Source organism: Juglans regia, chromosome 7 (genome assembly GCF_001411555.2).
Source record: "Juglans regia cultivar Chandler chromosome 7, Walnut 2.0, whole genome shotgun sequence".
Classification (NCBI taxonomy): domain Eukaryota; kingdom Viridiplantae; phylum Streptophyta; class Magnoliopsida; order Fagales; family Juglandaceae; genus Juglans; species Juglans regia.
This window is the reverse complement of record NC_049907.1, coordinates 38,630,584-38,654,011: the sequence shown is the minus strand read 5'-3', so window position 1 is coordinate 38,654,011 and position 23,428 is coordinate 38,630,584. Positions and strand designations below refer to the sequence as shown.

The following is a 23,428-nucleotide window of genomic DNA, read 5'->3' as shown; positions in this document are numbered from 1 at the left end:
TGCTTACTTGAACAACAGCTTCCGAATACACACAAAGACTAACAACAAATATTCTCTGCCAAAGTAAGAACACCACAAAGTCTGCATGAGCATATTCCAAAGGTGGCTAAACTGCCTCCTCTATCTACCAAATGAAACTGTAGACTGCTCTCACTGTGCACCAATGCCAAAATCAAAGTCATGCTTAATTTCAATAGCATGATCTAGAGTATCATCTGCACTCTATTGTGAAGCTCTCCCAGCAACTTCACAGTCTTGATATAACCTTGTTCTCCTTCTCTGTAGAAGACAACACACATTGTGAAAAAAGAATGGTTCACCCAATAGAAAGTTGTGTTGTCCACTTCACCCAAATTTGCAGACAAGCCTGCAAACCCAAAAACATATTACGAGCTCTCATACAAGAGTTTGATTCATTCCATTCAGCTACCTCAATTCTATGGAGTGGACCTAATTATATGGTCTGAAGAACGCTCTACCTTCTTGTATGTAGATCACTAGCCTTCTCAAGTGCTTGAACACATCAAATATATCACAAAACAAAGAGTTTAAAAATAAATAAACCCAGAATATTTTTCAAATGATCCTTAACAAATATGAGTACAAACAGGACACCACATCACACAAGATATACCACAAAAATAAGAAAAAAATAAACTGCAGTAAACCTAATTCTGCACTGCTTTACAAGAATACAATCAAACAAAAAATCAAGCTTTTTTGTCTTCTAATCACATAAAGCAAACAACTGCCTATTCATAAATGACCACACTCGTTCACTCATATGGCCCAATCACATGTGCCATAAATGAGTAATACCTGAATCTGGAATGTTTGAAGATGCAGTTCCACCAATCACGATACTGCCCTGAAGAAAATAAAGATTATTTGTCTTCTTCCCTATCATTACCACCGAAGAGTCCTTGTAGACTCAAATGACTCCACCTACAGCTGAATACTGATAATCAAAGGAATCAAGAGTGCCCAAAGATATAAGATTTTTCTTCAAAGACGGAATATGCCGAACGTTAGACAAAGTTCTAACAATTCCATCATACATTTCAATCTCTACTGAACTGATCCCAACAATATTACAAGTCATATCATTCTCAACCAAAATGGAATCACCATTGACTGATTCATATGTATTGAACCAATCTGTCCTAAAACACATATGAAACTTACAAGCTGAATTCATGACCCACTTGTCACCAAATCGGCCGCTAGAGCCGCTGATTGTTAGGACAATATCAGAGTTGTTAGACTGTTCTTCAATTCTAACAACATTATAGGAACTCTTACCTTCCTCCTTAATTTTCAATTTGAGACACTCATTTTTGTAAAGACCAAACACATGACAGTAGTGACATTTAATATTTTTCTTATTAAATTTAGATATATCACTGGAATTACCCCTACTTTTTTCCGAACTTCTTTCCCCAGATCTACTACCAAAAGAACATTTCATAAACAAGTCATCGGCTCGATTATCCGTGCCTTGTACACCTAATTTTGTTCTCAACTCTTTAGAATTCAAAGTAGATTTTATATCTACCAAGGAGATAGTATATCTACCATACAACATCAAGTTCACAAAATTATCAAATGAAACCGGCAACGAACACAACACAATTAAGGCTTGATCCTTATCATCAAGTTTAATATCAATATTCCTCAAATCTATAATGATTTTATTAAATTTATCTAGATGATCGGAAATAGGAGTACCTTCTCTCATCTTGAGAGTGTATAATCGTTGCTTCAAATACAAACGGTTGGTAAGCGATTTCTTCATATACAAGCTCTCAAGTTTCTTCCAAATACTAGCAGTGGTCTCCTCATTAGCAATCTCCTTCAAAACTCCATCTGATAGTGACAACAAGATAGCACTATGTACTTTCTCATCTTTTTCTCTTAACGGTGCAAGAGAATCATCAGTCACATTCTCATCCAATACCTTTGACAAATCTTGTTGTCGCAGTAAAGGCTTCATCTTGATGCACCACAAACTGAAATTGTTTTGACTATCAAATTTCTCCACTTCAAACTTTTCCATAGCTATCTCTCAAGATCTCGCACAGAGCCTGGCACTCTGATACCAGTTTGTTGAAATACACAGGTTATCAAAGGCTAAATTGAAGTATAACAGTGGAAGCAAACATAAGAAATAACGACAATCACACAAAGAACATCAAGATTTAAATGGTTCGGCTCAATGTGAGCCTACATCCATTGTCGAGGTCGGTCTCAAAGAATTCACTATCAACAAAGGTGGAGTACAAGAGATCAATCACAAAATATTCAATCTCAAAGTCCCAATTCACCCAATAGAACTCTCAAGATTTTTCACAATCTACAATGTTTGGCTGCTAATCAATTGAAAAATATATGAGAAAAGCATGTATTTATAGTCCAAGGCGCGAGAGTCCAAATTTCAGAATATTCGCTCTAACGAAGTGTCGAGCGATGTCAAGCGGACATTTTAGGGCAGACACTCGCTCGAGCTGACTGTTGAGCAGGTGTCAAGCGAACTCCCTATCTGAAGATTTGCTCGAGCAGACTATCGAGCAAAGTGTCGAGCTAAGGTTACTTGAGGCAGGGTTGAGTCACAGTTGTGCCAGAGTCAAGCAGCAGTCAAGCCAAGCCTCAAAAATGACATTTTCAATAGGAAATCAAGCCAAACTCAACAATGTTTACTTTGTCTTTGTTAAGCATCCATTCTCTTGGAAACCTATAAATAAGTTGGAGATCTCCATCTTCAAAATAACTGAATATCTTGGATTTACTTCAGACAATTAGATAAATACTTTCCTTGAGAATATGTTGCTTGCACAGAGAAGTTTCAACGTCTTCACTGTAAGTGATCATTATAGTTCGACAAGCAGACTTTAAAAAAGTACAAATAATATCAATGAAGAGCAACATCGATCATCATTTTTTTTTTTTTCATTTTTAGGTAGATGATATATGAATAAGACCAAGTTTACAAATGAAGTACTGGTGGGTTTTCAACAAGAGAAATGATATTTTGTCACCTGTGGAGTTCAGAAAGAGGAAATCATAACCCTTCGAAAAAAAATAAAAAATGCTTTTAAATACAAGTGGCAGGCCAAGTAATCAAAACAAAATGGGAAGGAAAAAGCCTATTAGACCAACATTTTTTTCTGCATCGACACATCTTCCTAGCACCAAACACCGTCCATAAGAACCAAAATTTAACATATTATCAGAATCTTCCTATATATGTCACATTCACCAAAGTTTGAAACTTCCATGTTAATGGTAGCCGCCCACAACCAGAAGCTGCATGTTCTTCACATGGCAGATGGTAGGGACTGGGAATGTGAAATGAAACTTCGATTGAAAAACCTACCTCATTGCCACGGTCAATGTCAAGATCATGAAGTTCTCCAGCTTCATTTTGCAACGTCCAAGTGTTATCAAATTTGCGTTTTACCTTTTCTTTATCAACGACTAATTAAAGATTCGACTTGCTTCCTAGGTACTGATATCGAACGGCTTGTAAAAGGTTGGCTGAAGGGGGCTGGACCCACAGAAAGAACCTCTAAATTATAGATTCAGATCTCCAATTAAATGGGGACCATAAGTAAGTAGTAATATGCAATTCATACTTTTGTGTTGTAGAAAATCTGAAGCTAAATTCCAAGCTACGTTACACGTATACCTGTATGTGTGGCTGCTAATGTCTCTTGGCCTCTCTCTCACATTACATCCAATAAAAAAACTAGAGGCTCTCAAGATTACACCATGATATCCCCTCCCTCACAAGTACATAAAACCCATCAATAAACATCTTAGCCTTTGAAATCTGCCGTTGTTTGTGTTTGTTTGTCGATGGCTACTTCGATATCTGCAATTGGGTTCAAGGGAAGCTTGTGCTCCTCCTTCCATGGAAGCTGGGGAACTTCAATGACTGGTGAAGATTATGCCATGTTAGCCAAGTCAGTACCAAACCATGTTCGAGTTGGAAAGCCGGTGAGAGCACGACCCATGATGAAGAACGTCAATGAAGGAAAGGGTCTCTTTGCGCCGATTGTTGTTGTTACTCGTAACATCATTGGCAAGAAACGCTTCAATCAGATTAGAGGAAAGGCTATTGCTGTACACTCACAGGTACGCCTTTCTTTAATAAATATATATATATATATATATATATATATATATATATATATTTATATATTTCAATTCTATGCACGAATGGATGAACAAAAAACAGAAACTCTTTACAGTTTCTGCCCGAAGCTTGTGTATTCACCAAACCTGTGCACTTTTTGCAAGCTGAAAGTGCAACTCTCTCTCTCTCTCTATTTTTGCATTTCGAGGCTTCCTGTAGACTACTACTATGCATGATTTCATCATTCAATGATATGCTTGTTTATTTTTCTTGATTTCCACGATATAATTTCAGGTGATTACTGAATTCTGCAAGTCAATTGGAGCAGATCAAAAGCAAAGACAGGGTCTGATTCGACTGGCCAAGAAGAATGGAGAATTGCTAGGCTTCCTTGCATAGTGGAAAATAGTTTTAACTTCATACTTCTAGATTTGGCACGTAAACTACATTCCTATATATCCTGAATCCCTGATTCCCGTCTGTATGTACTTCTCAGTTTTCAGATAGCTTTAATATATATTCAATTATCCGAATAAATTCCCATAAAGGCAGCAACCTGAGAGGGTCAACTCCCAAGAATAGTAATTATTCGTTTGATCAGAGCCAATATAATCACATTTTTAGGGTCCTCGCCATAATTTATATATAAATAAAAGCAGGACCTGGGTTGGTAAACCTAAAGGAGGAATGATATCTTTGGGGCAACAAGAAAAAGTGAACATCAATGGAATATCTGTACAGTCAACATAAGTTTTCAGCCCTCCCCATACGGGCTATGATCATGTGCAATGTCTTATTATATTCATAGGGACTCGATTCAGATGGTGCTGGACGGAGACGACTCAGCACTGTCTTGCATTTGCATCTGATTCCAGTTTTAAGCATGAAATATGCTGCGATAAGGTTTTTGTGAGTTCCATAATTTTGAGGACTATAATTCAACCCAAGCCCTGGGCTTGGCATTGCAGAGCCATCTGCAATTCGGCATTGAGCTTTCGCCAGACAACCCTGCTGCCGCTTCTGCCAATTGAGTGACATATAGAATAAGATTCAACTATTTCGATGAACTATCATTGTTGAGAACTCAACCACATTCTTTGTGAAACAAGATCTCAGGAATAATACAATTTTGAAAGATTATAGTATCAATGAATTTAATCTTTGCATTTTCACCGCCTTGTGAATTGTGAACACACTAAAGATCACAAAATCAGCCATCCAATGGGTCTCAGCCTCTCTCAAGTTTTTAAAACCGTAGGAGGAAGAAAAGCAGCAGATTGCGATTCATATAATCTTCTTTTGCAAGTAGAGGCCGTAGTAAACAGCCAGTAATAAAAGTATTAAGTACCAAAAGGCAAAATATGAAAAACCTAAGAGCATTACATCCCTTAAACACATCTCACTTAGCAAACTATATATCAACTACACGTCTTGTAGATCATAACAAAAATAACATCATAGAAATTCCATTGACTTTCATCGTGATGCCACAACTGATGGAAGAAAACCAGACAGCAAAATAATTGCACGATTACACAGTGTATCGAACTTTCGCTGTTCTTTCCCTTCTAGAATCATCCTGCAATGAACAATGTCGTCAGAGATATTGATACATAAAAACATAGACCCATATACATGCTAAAATTTTAATACTACTACACCATAGAGCTTACATGGAAGTTGTAAGTCATTTTATCAGTAACATCAATGATCTCCTTCCACTTCCTCCCAATGCTCATCTGCATAAAATAAACAACATTTTGTGTCAAAGAATAGAACAATCACGGAGAAAACATCATTTTGTGGTTTAAGAATAGAGCAATAAAGGAGCAAACTGACTTGAAGCCACAGGAACCCAAAAAAAACACTTTATTAGTGCAAAGATTAAGTTGCTGGATCAAAGTGTAGTCTGTGTGATGCACTCAAATGGATATACAGATCTCTGTATTATGTGATTTGCAGCAAAGGCACAAAGCAACAAAAACAAATAGAGAGATAAATGCTTGGTCAAAATATAGTGACACTTGCAAGAAGCTACTGCATTTCTCAAATCTGTCCATCTGGCCTTAAATAAATCAAAAGGGTTTTGATTAGCATTGGTGGTCAAGCAACCGTCTTCAACTCATAACCATATAAAATAAAAATAAAAAATTTGATTCTAGGACAGATTGAAACAATATATCAGCAGAAGAGAAGATAAAGAGACTGTACTGCTGTAGAGTGTAGAGACAGATTCTGCACACATTAATAATCATTGGGAGGCAGCAAATAGTACACGTGTGAATGCAATGTGTCATGCACATCAAACCTCTCATAAGGTTTCATCATGCAGCAAAATGAAAATTCACAATTACAGGCATGCACGCAAAGGATGAGGCACTAATCTGCCTAATGAATCTTTCACACAGGGAATAGGTAAAAGCTTCATATATGCCAAGGTGATCTAGAATACATAAAAGCTTGATATGTGCCAAGGTGTTCCTCTGCAAAAAATCACAATTTCCCACACACAAACTCATGTTTTGATAAGATTCAAACAATTGGCCTCAACGGATCATCTATTTAACTAACAAAGTGTGTCTTTGTGGAAGTAGCCAAACCAACAGTACAATTGGACTCTCGATATAAATATTAATAGTAAATTAGACCTGGACGGCTTCATTTGCCGCTGTCTTGGTCCACAATGCAAGTTTGTCCTGCCTCGGTCGCACACTCGCAACCACACCACAAATCTCATCAGCCTCATCAAATTGCTCTCCAATCAAGGCCATCAACTATCCAGTAAAAAAAAAAAACCGTTAATTGCCACAATGCCCATAAGTTCTGTACCAACACTCAATTAACCAAGCATTACAAGATAATATTTCAGAAAGCAAATGACAGGAACAGAGATTATTACAGTTTCTAGCCACATGTTATCAAGATTAGTCTTTCTGCTGCTGGGGATGGACCACTTTCCACCATTAGCACACTCTGGATCTTCCCATTTAGGTTCAATCCCAGCTTTGAACAAGTGGAAATCTGCATTTGCCGGCAACTTGCTGGGCCTAAATATCTGATCATACAAACTGCGGAAAGAGATCAAGCTTTAAACTTGAATGAAAAGAATCGGCTCTACAACTTTCTACTGCAGCTGAGAACAAAATTAAAAGATATAAGAACTAGAAAATCATAACGGGAGCAGAGAATTATTAATTCTGAAGTTCTCTTAATGGAAAATAAATCAAGAACTAGATAATATTGGGAACGCGGAGTTTTATCGAGCTGGTTCAAGGAAAACGACCATGGAAATTAATATTAATAAACAAAGCTATTTGCTTTGTTTTCGCTACCTTGGATCTAACTATAAACCCAATCACAACATTCAAACTGCGATATTTTTTCTATGTGCCCAAGTAACTTTCACAGCAGCCAAACAGGACACGAGACGAAATAGCTCAAATCAAAACTCAATAAAGATATAGATCTAACTTCTCACTAAGAGAAAGAGAGGAAGGAATAGGGAATAAAGTGGAATATGTACCACCAGAACTCTTCGACGGTGTCGAAGGTGTAGAGCTTGCGGAGAGAGGTGCCCCAGGCGGCACCTTGCTTTGGCTTGGACTGGTTGTCGAACCAGAACGTCCACTTTCTCTCCAACTTGTGAGGTTGTTTCGTCACTGTATCCTCCGAAGCCGTCGCCGCCACTATCGCTACCTCGCTCGCCATGATTTCTTTTTTTTTTTTTTTTTCTCTCTCTCGCTTCGCCTCTCTCCAAATCTCTCCTCACCCTGCGAATGCGCGTGGTTGTTAGTTTGTTGGTGAAGTGGGCCTGTTATAGGGCTCTAACCTGTTGGGTTTTTGGGCCGAATTCGGTAGGAAAATCACAGCACAGATTGAGAATTACAAAGTTCTCAGCGAGAGTAGTGTTTACTGTTTCTCTTCAATTTGCGTCCCTAATGTAAATTATATTTTTTTTTTTAGCTTTTTATTTAAAATATTTTTTAAATATTTTTAAAAATAAAAAAATATCAATACACTTATAATCACTTTCTTAATTATTAAAAAAAAAATTTAAAATTAAATTCATGATCCATCAAAATGAGGGAACAAATTAAGGAAGCATAGTACATTATTATTTCAATAAACATTATACTGTAAAACATTTACAAAAAATTATTTAATAATAGATGTTCTTTTTTTGTGATAAGGATATCTTGTATAATCTATAATATATATGAGGTATTTATTTTAAAGAAAATAATACCATATCATTTGAGTTTGTCTTTTAATTTGATCACTTATGTATTTTATTTTATTTTATTTTATTTTATTTTATTTTATTTTTTAGTTAATGATTAAAGAAGTGATTATTGTATTGATTTTTTTTAAACGAAATATTTAAAAATGTTTTAAAATATTTAAAATAAAATAAAAAGTACAATTTGTATTAGAGGCAAGCCCAGTAGTCAAAGTTGGACAGCATAGTACTAACACCCTTATTTAAAACTATGTCAATTTATAAGATTTTATTTTAATTCTCTATGTATATATTTTAAATTTATTTACATGTACATATACATAGAAATATGTATTTTTTTTTTTAACTTCTCATCTATTTTTGTTTAATTTCAACATGTGGATAACACAACAGATGTTATATCTGTCCACGTCAACATTTTATTATAAGATCTTGAATTCAACATTTTTTTTTAAATGTATTCAATTTATCAAGTTAAATTCTTTGATCTTGATGTCTCAAAATTAAATAAAAAATGGATTAAGATTTCTTATAATATTTTATCCAAATATTTTTTACAATTATGATAGAATTGGGCATGTAAATTCATGCATAGATATTGTTAAATATATAAAAGTTATAAAAGAAAATCTTAAAATTTTTTTTAAAAAAAAAAAAGGATTATTTTTTCCTTGTGCGTGGCAACCAAAACATGCACCAACTGCAAGCTGTAAACATGCAAGGCAAGGGATTAAGGCCCGGGTGTTGCATGTCCGGACTCCCGAGAGCTTGCCACAGCATGAGTTTCTTTCATTGATGGGATCGTATGTGGCGTTTTGCTCTGCACGCCACGCAAACCATGATTCGTTTAGGTTATCCTCCTCCTTGTCCTACATCTCCCCCCTTCCCTTCAAAACATTTTGCACTACCACAACTTGTTTATATCCAACGCTGCTATACTGCTAGCGCAAAGCCACAGGGAATAGATTGAAATCAAGAGGAAACCACCTTGCAAGATCCAGAAAAATGGCTGCTTTGATTGAGAGAGATTCGCTGGCAACAGAGACTCGATATGCACCTGTGACATCTGAGAGGAAGGTCAGAGATGACTTGGAAGTCTCTCTTCCAAAGCCATGTAAGTAGTGCGACTCTCTATCAATCTCTCTCTTTCTTTGTCCGTCTGTGGAGATTTCCTTTTTTTTTTTTGTCTTTTCATCTGTGGGAGTAATTTGTTATTTGATTATGGAGAATTTTAATTTAACTAATGAATCTCTCCTTCTGATTATGTATAAATGAACGATAGATATTATCTTCTTTTTTGGGTATCCGTCATTTTAAATTAAGGACTGATTTGACTTCAGAGATGAGATGAGATAGATGAAAAATGAAAATTAAAAAAATATTATTAGAATATTATTTTTTAATATTATTATTATTTTAAAACTTGAAAAATTGAATTGTTTATTATATTTTATACGATAATTTAAAAAAATTATAATGATGGGATGAGATGAAACCCTTTTCAAATTGAAACGGGACGTAAGAGATCGTAACAAAACTTATAATGTCTTTTATATATACTTAAAATTATACATGCATGTATGTATGTATGTTGTTCGTACTATGGTTGCCTTGTATGATATATAGATATATATATATGCGAGGAAAATAAACAGATCTGCCCAGAGCATTGGCTGCTCCTGATACATACCTTCCATATGGCACACCTGGGCACAAACATTACAACATGAGTGTTCTTCAGCAGCATGTATCGTTTTTCGACTCTGACGACAATGGAATCGTTTATCCTTGGGAAACTTACTCTGGTAAATTCCATATATATACCATCTTGCGCGCTTGCTTCGGAGTTAATTTTCTTAGCATATAGTTTTGAATGTGTCTTAACTTTTCGCTCCCTTCATGTGTTGTTTGTTGCTTGTTCTCCTACTTTTTCCTAGGACTAAGAGCAATTGGTTTCAATATCATTGCCTCTCTTATTTTCGCCGTTGTTATCAATGGAGCGCTCAGTTATCGTACCCTGTCTGTAAGTAAAATCTTCTCGCTGCTAGAATAGGAATTAAGCTTTACCCCTATTGTTAACATTTTATGCCTTAATGTTAATTTGACAGGGCTGGTTCCCTTCTCCTTTCTTTCCTATATACATATACAACATTCACAAAGCCAAGCATGGTAGTGACTCTGGAACCTACGACACAGAAGGAAGGCAAGTGCAGCATCAACGATCACTTCCTATATCTCTCTTCCAATGAAATCGTGTCAAAAGCTTTAATATTTTTTCCACCAAATTATAGGTATGTGCCGGTCAATCTTGAAAACATATTCAGCAAGTTTGCTCGTACAGTGCCGGACAAGCTCACTCTTGGCGAGATATGGGAAATGACAGAAGCGAATCGAGTTGCATTCGACCTCTTTGGATGGTTATATACATCTTATATTAAACCAACCTTCAATTCAAAATGCATGCTGCTGAGGATTAAATATTAATGGTGCTCACACTCCAAGGTTTGGGGGGTTTTTGCAGGATTGGATCCAAGGTGGAGTGGGGGCTTCTGTATGTCCTGGCCAGAGACGAGGAGGGAATGCTGTCTAAAGAAGCGGTGAGGCGCTGTTTTGATGGCAGTTTGTTCGAGTACTGCGCCAAGATGAATGCCGGCGGAGAGGCTAAGATGGGTTAGAAAAGCCTACAGAGTTAAGTTTTTGGTAATCTATGAAAATGGGGGTTGTAATAATTGAAAGAGATGGCATGGGCCTTCTCTTTAAACACTTCTTGAGTCTTGAGTAGCTCATCAGACTAAAAAGCTCTTATATTTATTTAGAACCATTAACCAGCGGGCGATGCTGTATGTATATTGCGCTTAAATGTTGGTATGTGTATTTTTCTTCATCCCTCTCCTCTGGCATGGATTGTGTCTACTGCCAATTTCCGGGGCAATGTGGCTCTCCTTTTTTTTCAATCAAGAATTCAAAAACTGCATCCCAACTTAATTTCCCTCAATTCGATGCTGATGCTTTCACACCTAATAGCATCCGTAAATGCTATACCCAAACAATTTTTTAAAAAGCCTCTCGTGAAATGGATTAACTAGAAACTTCAAAGTGTAATTTATGAAAAGTCTGTTATCAGAAAATTGGGAGTACTAAATTTGATTAGCATGCGAAGAACGCTATAAAAACATAGCTTTAAAATACAGAAACAAAAGATCATACCATTCTACAAACCTCCACTGTAAACCGACCATATTCAAAATTGATATAACAAAATCCAGTCAATTTAGGGAAAGCTCTACCAGTAAAAGAGAAACAAAAATTGCGACTTTAGAACTATCTTAAACGATGGCATTCGCTGCACTTGCGATCCTTGGCCAAAGATCAGCACATTCCTTCCCAATGGGACCAGTAATAGCAGACCCTGGAATATAAAACAGAAATCGGTCGGAATAAGTCGAACCTCGGTATAAACATAAAATATGACAAACAAAATTTGATATGAACTAGGGTGGGCTGACCCAGAAAGTCACCATCACATATAACATTCATGCAAATACACAACACTTAGCTAGTCTGCCTCTATTGAGATAAGGCAATACCTTTCATTTCTCCTTTCGGATTCACGATCACACCAGCATTATCTGCCAAAGAAAATAGTATATCAATGCAGGCACCACAATGTCAAATAAGAAAAACAAGAGACCGGTACAGCTGACATCCTAAAAACAAGCTAACTTAGGGCAGGTTTGGGGGGTGGGATGAGACACAAAATTCTCATCTCATCTCATCTCATCATTACACTTTTTTCATATCCTCATACAAAATATAATAAACAATTCAACTTTTTCAAATCTCAATACAATAATAATACTAAAACATAATATTTTAAACACTAAAACAAAATACAAAATTCTCATCTCACCCCCCAAACCTGCCCTAATATGCTAATACAGCCATATGTAGGGACCAAATGGAGCAGATGCAGGCATGAAAAGCACAGTAACATCTGCAACGATGGACACAATCAATTTTCCAGACTCGTAACTGTATCTACCGTGGCATATTAAGGAAGATACCTGACTAATGTCTGGCAAGATTACATATTTTCAAGTAGCCACGAAAACGGTAAACCTGAATTCATTTAGTGGAAAAAAAACAACAACTGTCGTAGAGAAGAATTAACATTCAATAATAATCGACCACCATGAACTTTGCAGTCAAAGAGAGAGATTACACACTTATAGAACTAGATATAGGGCCAAAATGGAGCAGACGTAAGCTTGAAAAGAAAAATCACATCTGAAACGAGTGGCACAACAATTTTCCAGAAATGTAACTGTATCTTCCATAGAATGTTGAAGAGGATACCTGACTTATGTCTGGTGATATCACACACAATATGAGCTAACTACCAAAATAACGGACAGCCAAGTTTTCAAAATTGTGAGATGCAAAAATTATGGCCATGGCAATTCGACACCTAATAGCAGTCATATAAATTTTACAGAAAGGCTGCATCACTATCACTGACTACCCTTATTATTGCAGGAGGTTGAGAAAAAGAGGAGAATAACCCTATAAATCTAACAGAAAAAGCAGGAACACAAGTATTCCAACCTTGACAGGGATGATTAAACAAAAAAAGTTACCATCCCGGTTTTGGGAGGTTGGTAATTTAACTATAGCTGGGTATGGGAGATGTAGAGAAACCATAAAATTGTTTTATTCTCTACACCACATCACCAGCATCTCAGTCAGACATGCTTATAGCAAGTACAACAAGCAAAAATAACAGTAATAATGCTGGCAAAAAATGTGTCAAATATCACAAAGAAAGATTCTAGAAAATAGAGATCTTGCTCGATAGGATATTTGACAGCACAGCAACATATCGCTGGTCTCAGGAAGCACCATATCATACTACACAACCAAACCCTCTAGCAAGTGAGATATATAGATGCATCAAGACGCTGCTTAACCAGCAACCTTAATTTCTTCCACGGCCAAGCAAAAAACAAGGAATGGATCAAAATCCTTTTTAATTGCATGAAATTTATGCAATAAAGAGACTGTGAAAAAGCAGTATTAATGGAAATCCTAGTTTCAAGTCTCAACACCACTGAGTTTCCAGGAACAACTCTAAAATGGCATGCCACACCTCGGATATAATAACCAAAAATAGAAATGATGACAAGGCCAAGCTCCGGTCAATTGCTGTATTTAGATATAAATGACACTTCACAACATTAATGTTACACCAAAGAAGGCAAGCAAACCATTCATATTCCAGTTATCATGAAAAAACATTCCCAATAAGAAAATGACAAAATGAAATGTGTAGGTACTAAACAAAACAATAGCAGATAAAAATGGAGAATAAAACAAAAATAAAATAAAGTACACCATAACAATCAAGACAACCAAGTGATACAACCAAATAAGAACTCCCCGTTATGTAACCAATGGTGTAAATGGTAAAATGAATGAAAGGATAGGATCATATCACAAGAGCAACAATGTAATTAAAAAATTACCTTCAAAGTACATGAAGACCCCATCCTTTCGGCGCCATGGCTTCCGCTGCCTGACAATGACTGCAGGCAGAACCTTCTTCCTGAGATCAGGTTTCCCTTTCTTGACAGTGGCCATCACCATGTCACCAACACAAGCAGATGGCAACCGGTTCAGGCGACCCTTGATCCCCTTCACAGAGATGATATACAGGTTCTTTGCCCCTGTGTTATCAGCACAGTTCACAGTTGCCGCCACTGGCAAACCCAGTGACATCCTAAACTTGTTCCCTGCTGATCCTCCACGTCCTAAACCAGAAAAGCACCAACAACTCCTTAATACTATTTCATTTGAATTCATAATCACGTAAATTCCCACTTTAATCGGTTTTCCATTCCGTCATGGCACATAAAGTTGAAAGTTCCTACATTCACTGTGTAATTCGTTCCCTTTTCTTACATTTTTCCCCAACCAAAAAGATCCCACATGCCATGTTACCAAAGCATCCAATACGTATAGCGACAATATTAACAAATTCATCTAGCTTTTCTATGGCTGCTAAAAAGCAGAGAAGTTAGCATAGGAACAAGATCAAAAAAATTTATAAATGTATCGTATACTCTCGTTTTAGTTATTCATGAAACACATAACAGCAGAAAGAAAGGATCTCTGTCAAATCCATCGATTTTTCTCGGAAGCTAAACAGATTCCACACTCCATGTTATCCAAAGAATCCACAACCATATCAGATTAAAAAAAAAATCCAAAAAGTATCTTTCTGGAAGCCGAGAAAACAGAGTATATAAAATGATAAAGGAAACAAAAAAATTTTGATGTGAATTTATTTTAATAGGCTTCCTCTCAGAACAGTAGGATCTTAAACCCTACATATGGCAGCACGCCTAGCCAGGAAAACCAAGGGAAAGAAAAGGAAAATTCGATTCTCAAATCCCAAGCTAATTGGTCAACGATAAACACGAAAGACAAATAAACAAAGTTCAAAAACTTGTGTCTCATTTTAGTGATCCATGAAAAGTATAACAGTAGGAAAAATGTTGGATCTCTGCCCTCGTCATAAGTTTTTCTCGGTAACCAACCAGAAACGAAAAAAAAAAAGTCTAATTGATAAAAGAAAAACGAAAAGGAGGGAAAGGAGAGAATGCAATATCGTACTCACCTCGCTTCGACATTTTCGCCGGCTGAAGATACTGCGAGGTAATTAGGGTTTTGGTGAGTGGTTATATAGATGGATGTCTAGGCCCTAGGGCTTAAATTCCAAAACGCCCATGACCTTTTTTCCTAATACCAAGATAGTACCAGGCTATCGGAGAAAATACAGCCCACCATAAATTAGTTGTACTGAATTCGCATTTAACTTTGAAGGCCCGTTTGGGTGTTGTAATCTCTCGGACTGAGATAGTTTCGTATGGATTGATCTTCATTCAAATACACAATTCATTTCATCTTAAATAATTTTATTTTTTTCATCATTACTCATTATTATTTATTGATGAGACTTTTATTATTATTTCATCACTACAATAACAAATTAATTATTGATGAGATTCGTGACTTTTTCAACTTTCTGTAAAAAAAAATTAAAGAGATTTGATACTCATCATCTCCACACACTACACCACACTTTTTTTTTTTATTTCTTTTTGTTATTTTTATTATTCTTAAACTGATTGAATTCTTCTATTTATCATCTATATATCACAAATTTGGTAAGAGAAAAATTAATTAATTAATTAATTAAAATTAAAAAAAAATGATGTATGGGATGATGAGTGATGACTAGAATTTTTCAAAGTTAAAACATATGAACATAATTTATATATTCAAATACATATCAATGGCACTCACAAAATTCACTTAAATATCATAATGCACTACTATTTATAGATAAATTCAGATCATCTAAAATATTCTCAATATCTAAACGAAACCTAATTTGATAATGTTAGGTATTTGTTTTTTTTTTTTTTGTTTTTTTTTTTTTTTTTTTTTGAAATCGGGTTCGAGACAAAATTTCGACAAATTTGAAAATATTACCAATCATAATGAGTTAAGGTAGGTATGTTACTAGTCATTACATGGCTGGGGTCTTCAAAAATACTCTGCTGAAAAAATTAAGCTAATTACAGTCCTGTTTGTTTCTTGGTTATCAAGGTAAATAAAAAATTATTCCATAAATTAAGCTAATTAAAACTATCTCATTAATTAGCAAGATTATATATCCCAACCAAAGGAAAATGAAGTATCAAACAAAGACAACTTCTTTTCCAAGTATTTCATTTTTAGAACAGTTGGAAAGAGTGATGTTATCAACTCTCCTTCGTGATAAATCCATGTACGTCTTTGCTCTGATACCAATTGTTCTAATCACGAGTTGTCAAGTCTCCTGCTATCAACTAGTGGTAGAGAGATATATTTAAATATCTATAATGACATTCGACATCACAAGAAATGTTCACCCAACAAATACATTTCCAGTTTTTCTTTCTTAGATGTGAATGGACACTGATAATTTTTCATGTCATTTCCCTTTCTTGAATGGACTCCCTAGGACCCGTATCACATGCTTGAAGAGTAAATAAAAAGAAGTCAGCCTCGCAGATGACTGACTCTATTCATGATTGAGAGCAGAAATTGTCAATTTGACAAAAATAACATAAAATGGAAAAATAATTATGAGTAATGCTACATGCATCACTGTGCAGTCGCTTTGAAAAAAAGTAAAATTTACTGTTAAAAAAATTAATTTTTTTTTTCATATAAACCCCATATTTATTCACTTTTTTCAAAATGATTGTACGACGCTTACGCACTCACGACTGTAACTATCATTTCTCAATAATTATTATAAACTTGAAAAGAAAAAAGAGTAAGAAAAACACAACACTTTTCCCTAAACAAAGTGAATGTATGAAGGTAAAAAGTCTCTTCAAATACGAAATGAAAATGAAAATATGCACCATGCTCACAAGTCACATCTACATTGTTGCATTATTTCCATGCATATTTCACCTATTTTTTGTACCACAGTATATTCTTATTTTTCAATGATGCATGCATCATGGGTGGTCTATAGTTGCAAAGATAAATTCATTAAAATTTCTAAATGAACAACTTTTAATTTCAGCAGAATGAAATATATACTTATTTGAATCCTCATGAATGAACAATAAATGGATACGAAAATCAGGACAACAACATCAAATCTACTGCTCTAGCAATATAGGCAGGTTGACCCTTCCATTTCACTGTCTCACCAATTTTGGCTTTCAATGTGCAACAGGAGACTGTTACAAGAAAGGAAAAGTGGTATAACATAAACAAGACAGCAAGAGGATTGCAGAACCAAATTCACTATACCAAAGGCTTGTACATTTGACATAAAGGAGCATATTACAGGAGTTTTTGGTCTAAGAACCAGAACATAAAATAAACCCTGCAGGACCAAAACCCACAGTATGAAAACACTCTGAATATAGGGTTTGTAAAACAATATCTCAGTTCACGTATAAATACCAAAATCTTAACTTGCTGCAGTAATACTGAAAGGTTACAATTATTACATAACCGCCAACCCTGGATCTTGCTACTTCATTTCTTGTACATTTCTGGGCTTGCGAGTTGGACACCACATGTGGATAATCGCTACTGCAATCGAAAAAGACTGCAGAACTGACAGAAGTTGTTGAAAATGCCTAAAATACAAACCATCATGAACATTAACCATCCTAGAGGTGGGGTTCCACAGCATGCAAATTGTCATCAAGGGGATTTCAAACCAAATTCACTATACCAAAGGCTTGTACATTTGAAAGAAAGGAGCAGGTTACAGGATTTTTTGGTCTAAGAATCAAAACATTAAACAAACCATGCAGTATCAAACACTCTAGTAATTAACAAGTCTAAAACACTAAAGCTAATATCTCAATTCATGAATAACTGCTAAAATTTTGACTTACTGCTGTAATACTGAATGGTTACAACTATTACATAACCACCACCCCTGGATCTTGCTACTTCCTTTCTTGTGCAATTTCTGGCCAGAGTTGGAACCCACGTGTGGATATGCGCTACTGCAATCGAGAAAGACAGCAAAGCCAATAGAAGTGGTTGAAAATAACTAAAAATACAAACCATCATGAACATTTTCCATCTTCAAGGTGGGGGTTCACAGCACACAGATTGTCATCAAAAGATTTCAAACAAAATTCACCATGCCAAAGGCTTGTACTTTTGATGTAAAGGATCAGATTACAGAAGAAAGTATAAAAACAATCTGAATCTAGGCAGTCAACAACTGTAAAACATGAAAACCCATATCCCAAATCATGAATAAATGCTAAAATTTTGGCTTACTGCTGTAATGCCGAAAGGTTACAACTATTACATAACCACCAATTCTGTATCTTGCTACTTCCTTTCTTGTGCATTTTTGGGCCGAAGAGTTGGATTCTGTGTGTGGATAATCGCTACTGCAATTGAGAAAGACTGCAGAGCTGATAGAAGTGGTTGAAAATGAACAAAATACAAACCATCATGAACATTTATCATCCTCAAGGGGGGAGCAGCATGCTGAGAGCCCTGAAAATTTGAAGATTGGTCATAGTTATATCATTACATGTCTAAGGAAAGGTTGATTAAAACTTCAGCAAATATGACACATATACAGTGTGAATGGATAGGAACAGGAAAAATTGTTCCCAGAAATTTTTCTATAACAAGCAAAATACCTTAGTTTGAAAGTGCAAAGAATTAAAAGACACAAAAAGATGAAGGATCGATCAAATAAAAGGTTTTAGTATTAACACAGTGGACATCATATCTAGTCAGCAAAGTATGCCATCATTTTTTATAAGTCACAGTAGAAAACGGCAGGATTATGATAAAATTAAGTGCTCACTAATTCCAAATCATTTCCAACCCTAATCAAGAAAAATATCATGACAGAAGGAGTATTAAATAACTTCTTATGTGGAGAAGAACAGAAAACACAGTTCTTATGAAGATGTGAGGCAAAAGCAAACTCTATAGTAGTCACAATTATTCACCCGCAATTCTTAATCTTTTTTTTTTATAGGTACCCGCAATTCTGAATCTTATCGGAGAAAAATAATACAAGTAGAGTAGCACACCTGTTTGAATACATCGACCAACTTGCACTCATCCTGTGTCTCCAATTTGGGAAGATTTTCTTCTTTGCTCAATTTAGTTTTAAGTATTGTCAAAGGACACCCAATGTCCCAACCCCCACAGTCACAGTGTCCACCAGATCTCCATCTTTCAATGAGACTAGAAGGGCCACAGTTTTTTGTTCTTGGCCCCCCATGAAGACCTGCCGGGATTAGAATGTCCATACTTGTAGAGCAATTGCCGGTATTTCGAGCACAGCTTTCACAAGGTACTGAAGCTTCCAGAGAATCAATCTTCTGCTTAGGCCCCCTTTTTTTTAGAAATTTCAAGCCCCAACCCCCAGTTTCTTCTCGATGATAGTCATGGAGATGATCTTTCACAATAATGGCAGCCAATTCAAAATTTGGCAGAAAAGGATTTTCAAACTTATGGGCCCCACCTATTTCATCGAGGTTGTTACTCGTATCTACAGATGACTCCAAAGAACAATTTTCCAGCATGGTACCAGATCCACCAAACTTAGAGAAAGTTCTCTGTTTGGATGAGTGGCTTGCTCTAAAAACTTCGACCACCTTCTTTGACAAGCCCTTATTCTTTCTCAGACTAAGGTTTGAAGTGTGCGTCTCTATGCCACAATTTGCATCACTACTGTATAAGATAAACTCAGTCTCCATGATTTTAGAACTGTCCGGACAGATGGTGAAAGAAGCCGAGACCTTCATCTTACCAACTAAGTGTGACTCATTATCACAGCTCCTATGATCCTTCTGGCCAGCCTTTCTTGAATAGAATGAGTATATATAGTCCACAGCCTTGTCATCAGTTGACCCAACCTTCTGCAAGTTGGCTATGTAGGCCTCCCCCTGATCATCTGCGGAAAATACAAAATGAGGAAGCCCTCCCTTCCATACGCATTGCAGCATCCCCTGAGACACAGAGGCAGAGGCAGAAGAAGAAGGTTGATCAGGACATGTAGAGATTGTGCTAGACATAGAAACAAGCCTTTTATTCACACTATCAGATCCACTTTTATGGCTTCCAGTAACTGGAGATTCCTTTTTTAGTTTTTGTGGTGAAGATATACTTAAACCACTGGGAGATTCCACGATATCATAGCATACTGAGCGTCTGACATCATTCAAGTTCGATCTTCTGAAGTTGTCATTGCCATCTAAGGCACCAAAGGGGTGAAACAAAGGGCTCTTCAATATGTTCATCATACTCTTGCTCCCCATGATCGTACCTACAATCCACTGTCCTGCAGGGCTTACAACTACACCCCCAGCCCCAGAATCCAATGGACATTCAAAAATGAAACTGGCTGAGTCATATGTATCTCTGCTTCTGATTTTAGCTGGATTTAAGCTGTCGGACAAAATGCCCATCTTCAGAGACCTCAAATTTGTAGATCCATTGCATCGTGCTGCTTTTGATGCATTGATATTAATCAATTCCAGGCAATGACGAAGATATTTCTCGTCCACACTTACCATATGCTTTGGAATCCTCCTCTCCAAGACACAATTACGCAGATTGCATCCTGTGCACAATTGTGGTTGCTTAACATTTAAAATAATCGCGTGAGGTGAATTTATCCTTCTCACCAACTCTTTTGATTTTGACTCAGAAAATTCCAGACTATCTTCTCTGGATAATTCTCTGTCCTCACTCAAGCTATGCACTGAATCTTCTTTTGCCTGGAAATCTTCACGAGCATTGACAAATGTTTCTTCCATCCTCTGATCCAATGAACGACAGCACATCAATGGCAGAAAACTCTAGTTTCCATCTTCCAGATTCAACAAGATATTACGATTTTGATGGCAGACTGCACTATATAAACCTCTCTCTCCATGTTATTCCTAACAAGGAATCTGAATGCAAAAGAAATAGTTAGTATAAAGCCATAAAATATTTGCAAAACAAGCAATAAGATACAATAAAGGTCAGAAACCAACAGAAACTATAACAAATCACGGACAGTTTATTTATGAACATCGTCATACAATAAATAAGAAGCAACTCCCAACTTTCCCTTTCTTGTATTAACGAAATTTGTTTCTAATTCGAAAGGAGTAGACTAGGAACCCTTATCATTTCATGCTATTATATCAATAGAATACATCTAAACATAAGGCTCAAGAAAAGATGAAGACTCATTTGTGGAAATATACACATATACAGAAACCTCAACTATGCATCCGAAACTCAATTTCATAACACAGACATACAGAGAGCAAATTGCTGGAAAATCATTCGCGTCCAAATGAAAAAATGGTAGGTCGCTAAAATTAAATTGAAAGAATTCCTCAACGCTAGTTGGTACCGACGCAGCTCAGCGCAACACTGGAACCCCTCCCAAACCGTGATATATCTTTGCATGAACCGAGAAACATGAAACAGAGGAAAAAGATTTAATTTATCAACATCCTCCCAGCCTTGAAACCCATTGAAGAAAAACAAATAGAAACCCATGAAGGAAATCAGTTGAAAATGCAATAGACCCACAAAGTCACTCAAATAAAAATAAATAAACTATAAACAAAACCCCAAAAAACAGAGAAAACCACGAAACAAAACGGTAGAAAATGCAATAAAGCCACAAAGTTGCTTACAGAAAATAATTAACAAAACCCAACAAAAAGTTGCAGACAGAGAAAAAATTATTAAAAAGATAAACTTTTCTTACATCAGGGATTGGATCCAAGAAGAAAAAATACCACCCCAGTCAAATAGACTCGCACAGGAACGTACCCAGGTGCAAGCTGACGAGAAGTAGCCGATTCCCAATAAACCACTCTTATCCTTAAACTTCGAGCTCGTTATCCCCCAGGCAAGAAAAGCAAGAGACTGAAAAGTCAAAACTCAAAACATTGGAAAAACGGAAAGAAAAAGGATAAAATGGGAAACCTATACTTTGGACAAGAAAAAAGCCATAAGCTCTGATACTATCTTCTAAAACTCACTGTTCTCTCTGTTTTTTAAAAAAAAATTGTAACTGTTTTTGGACACCGTTCTAGAAAGCGTTTGTATTTGTGTGTGAAGCTACCTGAACGAGTGGCGTAGTGGGGGCGAAATGGGTGTCACTTGTCAGCGACGTCGATCAGTTGAAATCTTAGTGCCTCCTCGGCCCCCAAATCCGCGTCTTCGTGTAGGACCCCCCCACTTTCATTGACACATTCTGGCAGTTTTCTGGGCCAATACAAGCCTTCGCCCCAAAACACAAGAAGCAAAAAAAAAATGAAAAAAGAATGGAATTTTGGAGATCGAGTGAGCTGGTGCGCATGATAGCTACGGGTCTCCACTAAAGCCAAAGGAGGATGGCCACTCGGGCGCCAAGTGGGAGCCTGGGAGAAAGCAAATTGTTTTTGTTATCTATGGTGATTCCTGGAAAGTGGAAACATTTTTCTCTGTTCTGATATATTGTGTCCTTGTTCTTTTACCTACCCAGAATTTCTTAATTTCCCCCGATCATGGGAAAGAGAGAGATCCAGAAACAGAAAACACAGAAAACGGGATAACGTAGGAAGTGAAGTGTTCTTGAAGTACATACATCCCTTCCTCACATTACATTCCGTCTTGTTTTAATGCGCTCATATTCTCCTCCACCACTTCTTTATTGTAGGGCGGCGTCAAATTTAACAATCCTGTTGTCGTATTATCGTACTTTTTTCGGTGGAAATTGGAATATAACCGAGGACAGCGGGCCTCGCCCCCCGGTTTGAATTCTCTTGTAAATTTTTATGAACGTGTCGCTACAGAGTGTGTACTGTATAGCTCTCTACCCAATCTCTTTACCAGGTTATGCTCGTATCATGTATACCACGGCCGTTTTGAGTGTGCAAAACACATGCGTTCGTTGTTGTGTGCGCGGCGGCAGGCGGCGGCGGCATCGGCAGCAGCTGCGAGACAACATAATATATACTTTACAACAAGGTACGCACACGCACCTTGTATGTGTAATTATGACTAACTTATCTTAAAGACTATTAAACAAGATGCAAATGGTCAACACGAACACCAACCATTCCACTTTAGCACGCACCTCGTTTATAATGCTAGTTGTTTTTACAATTTTTTTTTATTTATATTTTTTTTAATATATTTAAATATTTTATAAAAAAAAATATATTAAGATATTCAAAATCACTTCTTTTATTATTAAGTAAAAAAATAAAAAACAAAATCACTCAGCGGTCAAATAAAGCTGTATGTTTTAGACCTCATAGTAGTTTTTTCCTAAATATTAACCTTACACTCGTACGGTACTAAGACACATACAGAACAAAACTTTAAAGAAAGAGGTAGGCTACTCTGTCATTCAGAGTAGTCCGATCAATAGTTATTTTGTAATTTTTTTTTAATTTTTTTATTTGTATTTTTTTAATATATTTAAATATTTTAAA

General features: G+C 36.2%; 5 protein-coding genes across 10 annotated transcripts; 2 read left to right on the top strand and 3 right to left on the bottom strand.

Moving 5' to 3' along the window:
- The first annotated feature begins 3,763 nt into the window (after positions 1-3,763).
- Positions 3,764-4,711, top strand: LOC108983012 (protein PROTON GRADIENT REGULATION 5, chloroplastic-like). The gene is made up of 2 exons (XM_018954520.2): positions 3,764-4,134; positions 4,430-4,711. Exons 1-2 carry the CDS (start codon positions 3,856-3,858, stop codon positions 4,532-4,534), a joined length of 384 nt encoding a protein of 127 aa, XP_018810065.1. The 5' UTR covers positions 3,764-3,855; the 3' UTR covers positions 4,535-4,711.
- A 682-nt stretch (positions 4,712-5,393) lies between these two features.
- LOC108983011 (eukaryotic translation initiation factor) lies at positions 5,394-7,948 on the bottom strand. Its single transcript, XM_018954519.2, has 5 exons — positions 7,659-7,948; positions 7,035-7,203; positions 6,784-6,909; positions 5,809-5,874; positions 5,394-5,714 (listed from the first exon to the last, which is right to left on the bottom strand). Exons 1-5 carry the CDS (start codon positions 7,841-7,843, stop codon positions 5,667-5,669), a joined length of 594 nt encoding a protein of 197 aa, XP_018810064.1. The 5' UTR covers positions 7,844-7,948; the 3' UTR covers positions 5,394-5,666.
- A 1,191-nt stretch (positions 7,949-9,139) lies between these two features.
- On the top strand, positions 9,140-11,264 carry LOC108983007 (peroxygenase-like). The gene is made up of 6 exons (XM_018954514.2): positions 9,140-9,489; positions 10,031-10,180; positions 10,313-10,398; positions 10,484-10,578; positions 10,667-10,792; positions 10,897-11,264. The coding sequence occupies exons 1-6, from the start codon at positions 9,381-9,383 to the stop codon at positions 11,048-11,050; spliced, it is 720 nt and encodes a 239-aa protein (XP_018810059.1). The 5' UTR covers positions 9,140-9,380; the 3' UTR covers positions 11,051-11,264.
- Positions 11,265-11,496: 232 nt separating this feature from the next.
- On the bottom strand, positions 11,497-15,282 carry LOC109016475 (60S ribosomal protein L23). Its single transcript, XM_035692457.1, has 4 exons — positions 15,052-15,282; positions 13,898-14,182; positions 11,963-12,004; positions 11,497-11,784 (listed from the first exon to the last, which is right to left on the bottom strand). The coding sequence occupies exons 1-4, from the start codon at positions 15,062-15,064 to the stop codon at positions 11,702-11,704; spliced, it is 423 nt and encodes a 140-aa protein (XP_035548350.1). The 5' UTR covers positions 15,065-15,282; the 3' UTR covers positions 11,497-11,701.
- A 1,947-nt stretch (positions 15,283-17,229) lies between these two features.
- On the bottom strand, positions 17,230-23,088 carry LOC108983015. 6 transcript variants are annotated; one of them, XR_001994796.2, is made up of 4 exons: positions 21,712-22,021; positions 19,025-20,896; positions 17,852-18,473; positions 17,230-17,587 (listed from the first exon to the last, which is right to left on the bottom strand). XR_001994796.2 is itself a non-coding variant. In XM_018954525.2 (4 exons), exons 3-4 carry the CDS (start codon positions 20,783-20,785, stop codon positions 18,303-18,305), a joined length of 1,932 nt encoding a protein of 643 aa, XP_018810070.2. In that variant the 5' UTR covers positions 20,786-20,896; positions 21,712-21,872; positions 22,072-23,088; the 3' UTR covers positions 17,230-18,302. The 6 variants fall into 6 exon arrangements, 3 of the variants coding, with proteins under 3 accessions (XP_018810070.2, XP_018810072.2, XP_035547848.1); XR_001994797.2 differs by having other exon boundaries at positions 17,230-17,556; XR_001994798.2 differs by having other exon boundaries at positions 17,230-17,965; positions 18,249-18,473.
- Positions 23,089-23,428: the final 340 nt, after the last annotated feature.